This window comes from Musa acuminata, chromosome BXJ3-6 (assembly GCF_036884655.1).
Source record: "Musa acuminata AAA Group cultivar baxijiao chromosome BXJ3-6, Cavendish_Baxijiao_AAA, whole genome shotgun sequence".
Taxonomy (NCBI): domain Eukaryota; kingdom Viridiplantae; phylum Streptophyta; class Magnoliopsida; order Zingiberales; family Musaceae; genus Musa; species Musa acuminata.
The window spans coordinates 4061377-4075000 of record NC_088354.1 but is presented as its reverse complement, the minus strand read 5'-3'; the positions used below and the strand labels follow the sequence as shown (position 1 = coordinate 4075000).

General features: G+C 37.8%; 1 protein-coding gene and 2 non-coding genes across 5 annotated transcripts in view; 1 reads left to right on the top strand and 2 right to left on the bottom strand.

The window, feature by feature from the left end:
• Positions 1-4513, top strand: part of LOC135639430 (F-box/kelch-repeat protein At1g22040-like) — a 5802-nt gene extending 1289 nt beyond the window's left edge. The window contains exons 2-4 of one of the 3 annotated variants that reach the window (XR_010496941.1): positions 1-975; positions 1879-4049; positions 4134-4513. The exon at positions 1-975 is cut by the window's left edge and continues 810 nt beyond it. Coding sequence is in view for 1 of the 3 variants with exons in the window: in XM_065153178.1 (XP_065009250.1) it covers positions 1-683 (683 nt within the window). In the remaining 2 variants the exon portion in view is untranslated. Of the gene's footprint in view, positions 1174-1804; positions 4050-4133 lie in introns of those variants that run through there. The other 2 variants (XR_010496940.1, XM_065153178.1) reach the window with 2 other exon arrangements.
• Positions 4514-10664: 6151 nt separating this feature from the next.
• On the bottom strand, positions 10665-10738 carry TRNAI-AAU (transfer RNA isoleucine (anticodon AAU)). Its single transcript has one exon. It is a non-coding gene; the product is annotated as a tRNA-Ile (tRNA).
• Positions 10739-11860: 1122 nt separating this feature from the next.
• TRNAI-AAU (transfer RNA isoleucine (anticodon AAU)) lies at positions 11861-11934 on the bottom strand. Its single transcript has one exon. It is a non-coding gene; the product is annotated as a tRNA-Ile (tRNA).
• Between the last annotated feature and the right edge of the window lie 1690 nt (positions 11935-13624).

Here is a 13624-nt window from a genome sequence, read left to right as displayed (position 1 = left end):
AAGTTTTTGATCCCCTAACAAGTCTTTGGACGGAGTTGCCAAGCATGCCTTTCGTGAAAACACAGGTGTTACCTACTGCTTTTTTAGCTGACATGCTGAAGCCTATTGCAACCGGATTGGTTTCATATAGGGGAAGGTTGTGTGTTCCACAGAGTTTATATTCTTGGCCCTTCTTTTTTGATATTGGAGGTGAAATTTATGACCCAGAGACAAGTTCGTGGGTGGAAATGCCACATGGTATGGGTGATGGTTGGCCTGCTAGGCAAGCGGGAACAAAGTTGGGTACTGTAGTCAATGGAGATCTATATGCCTTGGATCCTGCTAGTTGTTTGGACAATGGCAAGATAAAGAAGTATGATTATCAGGAGGATGTTTGGAGAGTTGTTATAGAAAATGTACCAGTTCGTTATCTCACTGACTCTGAGTCTCCATTTCTGCTTGCTGGTTTACTTGGGAAGCTCCATGTTATCATGAAAGATGCCAATCATCATATTGTGATATTGGAAGCTGACTTACAGAGACGTACAGGCTCAAATGTTTCGACTTCATCAACTGCTCCAGCTGACTCTATGACTGACAACCCTGTTTCCTTGGTAGAGGAAGAGCCTGAATTTTGGAAGGTCATTGATGCTAAGGATTCTGGGGTAGCAGAGCTTGTAAGCTGTCAGGTCCTTGATATTTGACATACTAGGATTTGGGAATCATCCAACTCTCATAAATACATCATGGCCTAACTACATGATGGAGCTTGCATTTATTGGTATTTAAGTACATATTAGCTATGCTTTATAGTGGATATACCTTTTTAGCCAGTACATAATAAAGGAAAATTGGGGGCCTTGTCGGAATCATGGCTTGATAAATCTATGAGGAGTCACCTGGAAGTTGAGAAGTTATTCTGACATTGCTATATATTACAGTTTTCTTGTCTATTTCAGCAGCCCCAGTGCAGGGATTTGAAAGTGATGCCAGACGGTACTGTGAACCCCTGATTCACTTAATACCAGTTGTGCTAGCTGGCACATTAGGTCTTATCTATTATATGTACAGTTACTCAGTTAATTCTACCTGTTCAGTTACTTTCAACTGTATAGTTTATTCTCCTTCTAGTGAATATTATTATATGAGATACTGGATAAAAAAGTTAGTGACAAGGAGTTTGTAATCTTTCTATAGGCTGTGGTGTCCAATTATAATTCTCTTCGTAAGTTGCATTTGTTCCTTAAATCTCTCCAGTTTTATCTACATCTTAAAGACATTCATCTTCTGTTTACAGTTTATTACTACATATTGGAAAATCCTACTCATTTCTCAAGGCACTTAATATTTGTAGAACAGTTGTTATATGCAAAATTATAAAAAGAATCCAGGTAATAGTTCAAACAAAATCCTTGTATAGGGCAAAAGCCAGAGGAACATTGACAAAGTTACTTGGTGTTCTTAGTTTCGCTCAGAAATTGCAAATTTTGCATCTGATGTTAATGTACATGAGTATATACATGTATAATCTATAGGTCATGTACTGTCCAAGTATGCAACCCAACTACCATGTCCAGATGGTTCTGCTTAATTTAATTTTGACTGGCATGGATTACTTCATGTAATTATGTTATTTTGATCATTTTAATTGGCAGTCCTGTGTGTAGGGACAGAAAAAGTGATTATGTTACTGCTATCATGTTAATTTCATCATTTTTAGTTCCATCACTGTAATTGTTTATGTAGTTTCAGAAAAGGGAAAAGAAGAGATGGATTTGTTAATTTGATTAAACAATAAATTTATACCAGTATGCTTCGAATGCAGTCCATGGCCGAGGTGGTGATGGGCTTGTGCATTCATGAAGAAAGTATTTGAACCATTTTTAAATGGTTTCTCAGGGATACTTAAAGTTTCATGGTCCCAGAAGCTATCCATTGTGGAGGAACAATCTTAAAGTTGCAGAGAAATTAGATAACTTAAGAGAAGCAAGAAGATTTGCAGGCATCAACCCTGAACATCCGACAATCCAGTGGATTTGCAGAATGTCACAGGAACCGTCAGATTTGCAGGCATTTCCACCTACCATTTCTTGGCATATACCCCTCATCTAAATCATCCAGTGTTGGTAATCCCAGAAAGCGAGCTTTTTGTGAACTCATTTTCAGTGTTCTTTGTAAAGATACTATATTCAGAGTGTTTTTTAAGAATTCAGTGGACTGTTATGCTTAAAGGCTATTATTTCTTGAAGCGCAATAAATTGAAATTATAATAACATTTACTTCCACTTGCCAAGGGAGTTTCTGACTGGACTTACAGGTAAATGATCATTTTTCGGAAGTTATTAGAAGTGGCTGGTCATCTCTATACTGGTTAAAAGAGTACTAGGAAGCCCAGTTTGCACCACAGATGGAGTCGTGGTTATGGTCAATTGCATGCATGAGGTTAGTGCAAGGTGATGTGAGGCTTCATAGTGTTCCACTTATGGTTATTTTGTGGTATTCTTAAATCTTTATATGGCATTATCTAAGTTACTGTACATTTTATTTTATTATTGTTTTACAGATTCATATGATTTTTCATGTATTTTTCTCTATCTTCATGAGGTCAGTGCAAGGTGATGTGAGGCTTCATAGCGTTTCACTTATGGTTATTTTGTAGTATTCTAAAATTTTTATATTGCATTATCTAAGTTACTATACATTTTATTTTATTATTGTTTTAAAGATTCATATGATTTTTCATGTATTTTTCTCTATCTTCATGCGAGTAGAACTGTGTTTTCCCATTTTACTGAGTGGTAAGTTGAACAATTATCTGCTAGGTAAAACAATGTGGTCATCATATTCCGAGCTTTGAACAAGTGAAAAAGTCAAGAAATACAACCATAGTTCTACATTTTTCAGGCTTGATTTTGTCATATTGGTGGAAACTTCGCTTTCTACTGATTGGGCAAGATGTATAGTTTGAAATTTATTTATTTATTTACTTCAGATGATCATTTTTAAAAAAATGTTCATGCAACATTATGGTAATTAGTTGGCATATCTATTTCACATCAAACAAATTCAACTTACACCGACAACAATTAACAATGGATCAACACAACCCATTATGAGTAATCCACGGTACATATATTTCTTTTGCTTATTAAAAGTTTCTGCAGACAGTAGAAAAAATGATTGCACAAATGACAGGCTATCAGTCAAATTGGCCTTCAGACTCAATACCATGTTTTAGAATACCTGTCAGACAATTATATATACCTGCCAGTATTTCTTGTCCAATTAAACACCGATATTGGACCATACGTGAGTCCAGCTCGGTATTCCGTTTATCTTATTATTATTTTCTTCAGTGATATCGTGCACATATTGGTTTTGTGTCTGAAATGTTATCAAAATTGTTATCAGAATTGTATTTGAAACATTGTAATTTTTAGCTTTCTTTCAGTAGATATAATTGGATTTGCATCTATCTCTATGAGTCGAATGTATTATCTGTAATTGGAGACTCTTTGTTTGTCATTTCAATCTGGTGATATGCTTCAAACCAGTTAACGATCCTTTCCGATCGAGTGCATCAACTATTCTAAAGTTGGATTTCAGACTGCAAAGCTGGCTCCGTTTTAATGCAACCACTAGAATTTCATGAAGAAATGCTATTTGGAAAGTCAACACAAGTTCCTTCACATTTTCTCTTTTAAGTCTCTCGTTAGTGTGTCATTCTTTGTGATTGAATTATTCCACCATGAATTATTTTCATAGATTGGAAGTTCTGATATAATTATTTGTTGTTATTTGACTAGAAGCATGGCTGCAGTTGGACTCTTTATGGATGACTTTGTCAATTCTCTTCAAGGCCATTTTCTTCAGTATATGAAGTGATTCTGAGAAGGTGATGTCTCCTTTTGGTTGCTTGTGATGAAAAGTGCTTCAGAATCTTATATCTTTTGGAACTGCTGTTATATATACCTTTTCAGAGAGAGTCTTGGAACATCTACAAAGTTCACACATTGATGTTCCTGAACTAACCCATCCTGCCCTGCTCAGAGATGCAATTTCATGCTCAGGTAAACATTGCTCATCCATGGACATTAGCGTGCTCTTATAATATGATATCAGTGATCCAATACTAACATGGTGCTTCTTTACAGAGAAACAACTAGCTAAAGCCCCAAAGTAATTACATGCTTGTGATGTAATGAGCTCTTTTGGTCAGTTCACTTGGAGCAAAGTTTAGCTTAAAATTAAGCTAGCCATCGAATGCAATTTAGAAGTTCTGATCAGCACCGTTGCCTGGAGGACCTACACATTGCTTTGACACTGTTTTTATGTCACCGGTCTCGACAGTTTGTGGAGGAATCTTGGTAACAATCTACTATAACATGCAAAGATTTGTGGTTGTATAAATTGGAGTCTCAAACAAGAACACCTGTTGCTTTTTGACAATGATGTTGGTAAGATTCTGTGATTCTTTTCACAGTTGATCTGTTCATGAAACATAATTTTGCTGAACTTTATAAGGTTTTTTTAATGTAGGTTATCCTGATGCACAGAGTTCTTTTGATGCATGTGAAAAGTTGAATGAAAGATCTTTCAGAAAGAATACAATCAAACAAAAATTTTCAGCAAGAACATCATCATTAAATATTATATTTAACAAATGTACATAAATTTATGTTTCACTTTGCATGATAGAATATGGGCACTATGTATATCTTACTATTCTATAATCAAATTTGTGTTCATGTCTAGGTCTTAGTAACAAATTAGATCAAACCTATCTAAGAAATTATTGGATTTGAGATGGTTCATCAATTTAGATAGAGCATTTTTTTTCTGATTTATTATATCAAACCACCCAACCACATCAACATGGACATGTTTGATGTTGGGCTCATTAGGGCTGGTTTTGAATGAGTAAACTTCATACGAGACATTGAATGTTCACATGGTCATGGGCATGTGGTCTCTCTCTCTCTCTCTCTCTCTCAAGTCAAGGAATGTTCATGGAGAAATAGGGGATTTTGTTGTGAGAGAGGAAGGTGGACTTTCTAGTGTAAGATCTCTCCTCAAGTCAAGGAACATTTATGCAGAATTATTGCTGTCTACATGATCAAGCTTCTTCATAATATATACATTGATCCTCCTCTGAGAGCTTAATGAACCTAATTATCTTTATAGTAGGAAGAGTGTTTGAGCTATTTCATTCAAAGAATCTAATAGCGAGTGTCCATTAGTAGTGGTGTCACATTTATAAAGCAAGGGAGGTATCAATTCTCCAACTTTACTATAATTGATTTTGCTTTAACCACACATAAATCACTATGCATGTTTGTCTTTGATTCAGTATCTTCGTACTTATCTGCTACAGGATCTCATTAAACTATGAACATGAGTCAAGAAAGTGAGTTTAGGCATCAGGAGAATACCTCAAAGAAGGCATTTGAGTGAGGAATTCAAGAGATGAGCATCTCAGGTTTGAGACTCAGAACAAAGCTAAATGAGAAAAGAAAACCTCAGCTGTAGTTTCAGTGTAAATTCTTGCCAAGATCAGAAGAAAATAGGAACAGATCAGTTCAGTCCAGTCCAGATAATTTTACTGATCAAATACTGTATAGTCTCCAGTAATTTATCTGTTGATAGAAGAAACACAAAGTTCTTTACAGGATTCAAAGAATTGCAGAAACATGATTGTCTTGGCCTGTATGATGATTGAATTCTACACCACATACCATGTTTGAGCTCATCTTCAAGCTGTGTTTCACCTGTTGCCACAAGCACCAGATTTCAACCACATAAAAGTTTAGATAAGAGACATGCATGCATATGGACCCAAACAAGGAGGGAAAAGTGAGCTGCATTTGACTACATTGTTAAAATCTGATACCAAATTGAAGCAGCATAGTTTAGAGTTTGTTAGCTTAAATAACTGAGAGAGACAAATCAAAATTTGACAAAGTTCTCTCTGATGCATTAGGAAATAGTACTCCTACATAGGCCAACACCACAACGGTCTGTCGTTATGAATCCTGAAATGAAACCAGGGTTAGGGCACACGGCGAGGTCGAACGGACTGAACTGCGAAAGAGCAAGAGAAGCTACAACTAAAACCGAGCCCGACTTCGACCACGCTCACTTCTTCCTCTTCTTAGGAGGTTGAAGCTCCTCTTCCTCGTCGTCTTCCTCTTCATCCTCGTTCTCCTCGTCGTCTTCCACACCCTCGTCCTCGTCCTCTCCACCATCATCGTCATCCTCATCTTCTTCATCATCGTCGTCGTCATCCCCGTCCTCTGGATCCTCGGCCTCTTCATCATCATCCTCTCCGTTTTCTTCACCACCAGCACCGTCGCCAGGGGCTTTCTTGCCACTGTTATTATTGGGGTTCTCGTATCCCTCCCCGTCATCCTCGGATGGTTCTTCGTCACCCTCCCCGACAGCACCGTCCTCTTCTCCGTCCCCATCTTCATTGCCATCTTCATCATCACCATCGACAGGCTTGCTCGTTTCACTTTTCTCTCCAAACACTTGGATACTAGGCATGTCATGAATCAGATCCTGAGCAATATAAACAAATATGCATCCAGCATAAGAACCACAACAAAAACAATTTACATCACAGTAAATGATGTGAGAGAGATGGCTTCCAACAAATTGGGCAAAATATTCTAAGCTAATCTTGGCACTGAAAGACACGTAAAAGAGAACAATCCCAGCAAATATGCATCAGACAATCACCTCAGCAAGATGAAATGCAGCCTCAAGCATTTTACTAATACCTACAAACTTTACCTAATTGACATCAAAAATATTGTTCAGCATTTGGATTTCCTTCTCTAAGGACTTCATATCAAGGTTTATAAAAATCATATGAAATCCTCAAATGGAAAGGAAACTGCCCAATTAGTACCGAAGAAATTTGAGCTTAGAATCAATACATCCTTTGTAACCCATTCTATTACACACACACATAGATAGATCATAGATATATATTCTTGATGGAAGTATGAATATAGGAGGCGTATGAGAATATTGAGAGCTAATTTCCATCAAAATCCTGTCGAGGGAAATAAATTCCCACTCCACTCCACCTCACCCCACCCTAAGATATTTTGGGCTGTCAGACGTTCTAACGCACGACACATGGCAGCATCACCGATAAGATGTCGCAAGAGGAAATGTAACGTGAGTACAACGGAGGTAAGGAGTGAATATTCCGCGATAGATTCTCGCGGAATTCCGATACTGCACTCCGCAAATAAACAAACTCCGGCTTTAATAGCCAGCCTCCCGTAAGTGGGCCCCGCGGCGGACCCGAAAGCGGACTACAAACTGCGGTTGATAGATGCGGGGTCAGGTCCGGAAGGGAGGGCCCGCCGGCGCAGGATAGCACGGGGCGGCAAAGGTGCGACCTTATGGTGGTGGGAGGAGATGGGGGAAGCGAGGAAGACCGAGGAGGAGGGTTTGCGGAGGGATTAGGGGCTTACCGGGAGGGGGAGGTGGACGGCGCGGGCGAGGGCGAGGGCGGTGGCGAGGAGGCTCGCGGCGAGGGCCTCGGCGGCGCAGGGTAGCGGGACCAGGGGGACCAGGGACGGCGTCGGCAGCACCGCGTCCATCTCTTGGGCGGCCGCGATCTGATCTCGCTGCGTGGGATGGCCTGAGAGGGGCGACAGAAGAGGAAGTGGTGGGAGATGGAAAAGGAGCCGTCAGATCTGATGGAAACCGTTAGATGCCGAACGCATAGTCACCCAAAAAAAAACAATCGAACAGAAAGCCCGACGTTTGTCGGTAGTCAGTAAGAGATAAGAAAATAAAACTTCAAAAAAAGATAAAACATGTAGAACTGAAACACTAAATCTTTTCCATAAGAAACAAGAACACTTGCTTTTTCTAGTAGAGAGAGGCGGGACGAGAACAAGAAAGATTTTGAGATGCCAAGTCTCTTTTCATCGACGGTGGAAGGGTGAAACACTGGATTTTTGCGTCATATTTTGGGATAAAAATCTAATTTTTATCCTATTCTCTCAGCATGCGTTTAGAAGAGGCAAAATCCCTCAAAATCTAGATTTGGACAAGAAAAAAAAAAAAGACGAAGAACGCGAAAAATCCCATCTTTTTGGGCGAGAAACCTGGCCGGCGTCTCCAGAGACTCGAGATTCGGAGATGAGGGGTACCTGGGAGGCAGAGGGAAGCAGGAGAAGGGCGGATCTGCCGATCCGGCGAGCTAAACCGAGCTCGAAGCGGCGGCGGTCATCGCCGACAGCGGGATCCCGTTCGTAGACGGCCGGAGGGGCAGGGCAGGGCAACAGAAGCAACAGATGAGGAGGAGGAGGAGGAGGAGGAAGGGAGCGGGGTAAGAACGGGCAGCTCGGGCAGCGGTGGGTGGTTCTCTGGGGAGCTGCCCGTGTAGAAATAGGAGGGCGGAGGATTAGTTGGTCATTATCTTAACCTTGGATTCGATAAACCCGCGGTTTGGGCCGCTCGCTTCCTCCCCAAACCTCACATTTTAATGCAAGTAGTTGAGCTGCGTTATGTCATGGCAGTACAGTGGAGGAGGTGGGAATTGGATTCCCCATCGTGCCACCACGGTTCCCTTGACCTAACCATGGTTACTGGATGTGGTCGGGTGCTGTGGTGTGTTGTCGAGCATTAGATATCTAACCGAAACGACCACACCGATTCTCCCATTGGCCAATTCGGCGGGCCCCACCCCACCTCAAGTACTTTCCCTCCATGTTTCCCTGAATTTAATTCACATTATAGTTTATTTTCATTAATGATATATTTGGTATTTGTATTTATTTATACGTATGATTAGTTCACATAAAAACCTCGAAAAGTCAAGTCAGAGAAAAAAAACAAAAGATCTTATGTTGACCGATCTGAAAAAATCATTGACCTAAAGCTCATATGTACGCCAACATATGCTCAATCATGTTGATGTGGATGCATAATTGAAAGGTCAACAAAGAATCAAAAACCTTTTAAGGAGAAAAAATAATAAATCCAACTTAAATGATAAGCGTGGATTAAATAATAATAAAAAAGTGAGATATCAGTCATGCACACATGCTTTGCATTAAACTCCCTATTTATAATGGATTCAGTGAGGTGAAGAAGAAATGGATATATGAATCATCAAGCAGGCATTTGTGTATTAAGTAGAAGAGAGTAAGATAAGATAAGATAAGATAATATTGAATAGTAGGCATGTCTGACATGTTCAAAATTACAAGAGAACCATATACCATTGACTTAGAGAGAAGTTAGATGGTCACGGGATGCTTATAACTACCCAAGCAATTACTCACCCATCTGCAAGTCAGTGAGTCTTTTTTTGTTGGACTGAATTATGATATTAATAATTGGCAAATTTTCAAATTAGTCTAAAAAAATTCATTATATTGTATTTATCCCCCTAATCTAAAAATACTATTTACATATTGAGTGAGTCCTTGTAAATATACTTAAAGGATATTCCATCGAGACTAAAATGTTATTTTTTTTTCTTTTAAACAGTATATTTTGTGCAAAATCAATGAAATCATTTGTTGACTCAATTAGGGAGATGTCACAGAAGCTCAACATTTTGGAATTATCAATAGAATAATTGTACCCTTTGTACCTGTCTTTAATATCATGTGAACTACTTACCCATTTGTCATGGTTGGGTGGGCCTTCGCGATCATAATGATATCTTTTTTTGGATTAAAATAAAATCATTATAAGTTAGATTGATACGGATTACTACTGATTGATCCAAAATAAACTAGTTTTCAGAAGAGCAAAATATCCATCAGGATCTAACTTTTTGTGAACCCACCTAAGTGTGTTTGAGAACACATTTGAAATGTGTATTAAGAGCTCAATGTATATTTCAAATATAAATTGGTATTCGATAGATTTTTTTTAAATCATATTTGATCTTAATATTGTATTGAAAATACTTAAATACTGATACTACTTCATGGTAATATTAGGATTTTAGCATGTGTAAGATTCTAATGTAATTTTTTTAATTTTGAACGTGTCATGTAAATTTATCTAAAATTACAAGATAAGTAAAATATTTAGTGAGAAAAAAATAATAATTATATTTTTTATAAAGATAAAATTTTAAGTATTATTGTTATATTTATTTATTTATTATATATTCGAGGAGTACAATTTTTTATAGGATTTCATACATTCATTTTTTATTTTTATTTATTTACTTATTATTTAAATAAAAATTGAAAAATATTAGAAGGATAATTTTGTTATAAATATTTAATAAAATTTTAAAATATAATTTTACCAAACAATATATATATATATAATATAATTTTTATCTATTATTTTCCAAACACTCGAAGCAACCCATAATTACACATTTACACAAATATATTTCTCTAATTGCACATTAAAAAATAAAAATAAATACACATTTTTATCTATTATTTTCCAACCTTTTGTGAGCCTGCCCATAAAACTCAAGTCTATCGCACCACGTAAAGCCCAAGTCAACCAATGTAAATCTCTTTCTCCATCTACATAATAAAAATATAAATATATTATGCGACCAAAATCTAAATCTCTGTAAAACTAAATCAAACACAGAAAAGCCTTATTGTAAGCCCATAAAACCCAAGCCAAGCCTTCAGATCTTAACCCATAAAGCCCAAGTCAGTCAAAAAAAAATTAAATGGCCCATGCAGGTCTCGAACCTGCGACCTTCGCGTTATTAGCACGACGCTCTAACCAACTGAGCTAATAGGCCCGAATGAAAAGTAAAAGAAAATATAAATCAACTTAAGATCGAAAGGACAAGACTGATCCCAATACCTCTTGTTGCCCTCCTGCTATCAACCTATTGTACCTTTTGTCATGGCTGTGCAGGCAACCATCAGTATCGACATGTCGAAGGCTTACTCTCTGGTCCTCCATGTTTTCCCACTGCCCTCAATCTCAAGACTGAACAAGAAAGCCATATATAAATCAACTTAGTAAACATAAGATGGAAAATGACTGACTTCAAGCAGCTTGCAGCTCTCACAGCCAAAAACAGCTTACCTACAGGCAAAGCATACAGAGCAAATCAGTAAGGATCGAAAAAATTTGCAAAGTACACTATTCCATAGAAGCACAACTTTGTGCACCATCTGGGTTGTGAAAAATTACTTGAACAAGCAGCGTATGCAAAGCAGCACTAGAACCCTAAACAAGGCTTTCATGCCTCTTCCTCATCAAGATCTCCTTATACAGCACTCACTTGGCATGCTTAACAATCATGTTTTGATGATCAATGAAACATCTAATGCACTAATTTCTGAAAAATCTCTATGATCCATGTTCACTTCATTTCTATGCCAAGAAACAAAAGTTGCTCTCAGATTTTAAAATCTGTTTGTGCTCAAACAAAAGGCAAAAAATCCCTGGCAAATTGTCAATTGTGAGACTGCATAATATGCAAGTAAAGTCTAACACTGTTAGCTGAATGACAGTCGCAGTTACACAAATATCTTTCTCTAATTGCACATTAAAAATATAAATATAAATCTCTTTCTTCAACTACATATTAAAAATATAAATATATTCTCAAACATGGTTAGAGATCTAAGTTTTTCATAACCTCGTAAAACTAAAAACGACACAGAGAGGCCCCATCACTCATAAAATCAAAATCAAGCCATTAGATCCAAATCTTTTGTGAGCCCACCCATGAAACACAAGTTTATCGCTCCACATAAAGCACAAGTCAACCAAAGTAAATCTAAACCTCTGTAAAATTAAATCCAACACAGACAAACCTAATTGTATGCCCCTAAAACCCAAGTGAAGCCTTTAAGATCTTCACCTGAGACCCATAAAACCCAAGTTTTTCGTAACAAAAAAATTTAAATGGCCCATGCAGGTCTCGAACCTGCGACCTTCGCGTTATTAGCACGACGCTCTAACCAACTGAGCTAATAGGCCTCAATGATTAGTGAAAGAAAATATGAATATAACTTTTGTTATGACTGTGTAGGTAACCACCTGTATCAACCTACTCTCTTGGTCCATCATGTTTTCCCACTGGCCTCAATCTCAAGACTGAACAAGAAAGCCATGTATAAATCAACTTAGTAAACATAAGATGGAAAATGACTGACTTCAAGCACACCAGTATCTTGGTCATCCCCGCCAAAGCAGCTTACCTACAGGCAAAGCATACACAGCAAATCAGTAAGGATCGAAAGAAATTGTAAAAAACACTATTCCATACTTACAAGCACAACTTTGTGCACCATCTAGGTTGTGAAAAATTACTTGAACAAGCAGCATATGCAAAGCAGCACTAGAACCCTAAACAAGGCTTTCATGCCTCTTCCTCATCAAGATCTTATACAGCACTCACTTGGCATGCTTAACAATCATGTTTTGATGATCAATGAAACATCTAATGCACTAATTTCTGAAAAGAAATTAACAGCAGAAAGAGAGAAGAAGAAAGAATAAGAACAAAAACACTGCAAAACAGAGGAACCAGATTGAGGGAAATCAGGAAGCCTAAAAGATATTCATTTTCTTTATTAAATTTCACATGCATCAAATGACATGCTATATGTCAAAGGAGGAACAAATAACCATTTTAATTACGATGACATATCATCATGATCGTAGAGTGGAAATGAATCACTGATTCAGCAGAAGAAAAGGACACACAACCCTGACTTTGAGAAATTGCACAAGGAAATTCACTTGCAAAGATCCAACATTCTTCACAACAATAAGAGTAACTGAAGCAACCCTAAATCCTAGTTACTTCTTTGCTGCAATACAAGTGCAAAAATTAGACCTTTGTAAGAAATATTGTGTCTATCTAACATTGTTTCAAGCATTCCACCATAAAATGAGTATGATCCATGGTTTAAATTGCACTGTGTGGCCCAAAACTGAGTTTTTACCACGGTAAGCTTAGCATACCAAATACCGGGTCCACTTTTCTCTTTTCTACAAGTAGTTAATAGCAGTCTTTATGTTTTTTCCTCTCTCTCTCTCTCTCCTCCCTTTCCTCTGCCTGCTCCTCTCCGTCTCCTTCCACCACCACCACCGCCTCTCCTCCTCCTCTGCAGTTGAGAATCCATCTACAAGTTGGATACGAATTGTGTTTTGCAGTGAAAGTCAGGTGAGTAATACATAAGAACCTACCCTTGCAAGGGAACAACTCAAAATGGATGCTAGTATCCCATAGCTTAAGTTGGGGGTAACAGGCATGTTTTAGCAGGTCAAAAAATCGAGAACCAAACAGAATGGTTCCCTTGTCTGTATTCAAGAGGAGTCCCACCTAACTATGTAGAGAAGTGGCGATAAAAAATGCTGAAATTTTCACTAAAGCATAGATTATCAGCCATACAGGGATAGGTTATGCAACAAAACAGATGTACTAGACTGAAGTACATTTCAAGTGGGTTACATCCACAATATGGATCCCCAGAAAAAATAAATTCCCAAGTAAAATTCCAAAATGCATTCACTTCTTAGTACTCAACTTCAATGGGTAGGATCCAAGATCAACTTCTAACTACTAAATACGTTTGTCATTCTTTCTTTTCTTATTAGGAGTAATGTGAAGTGACACAATTCCTTTCAGTAAGTTATAGTTTGGATCAAAGTTTACCAGTAC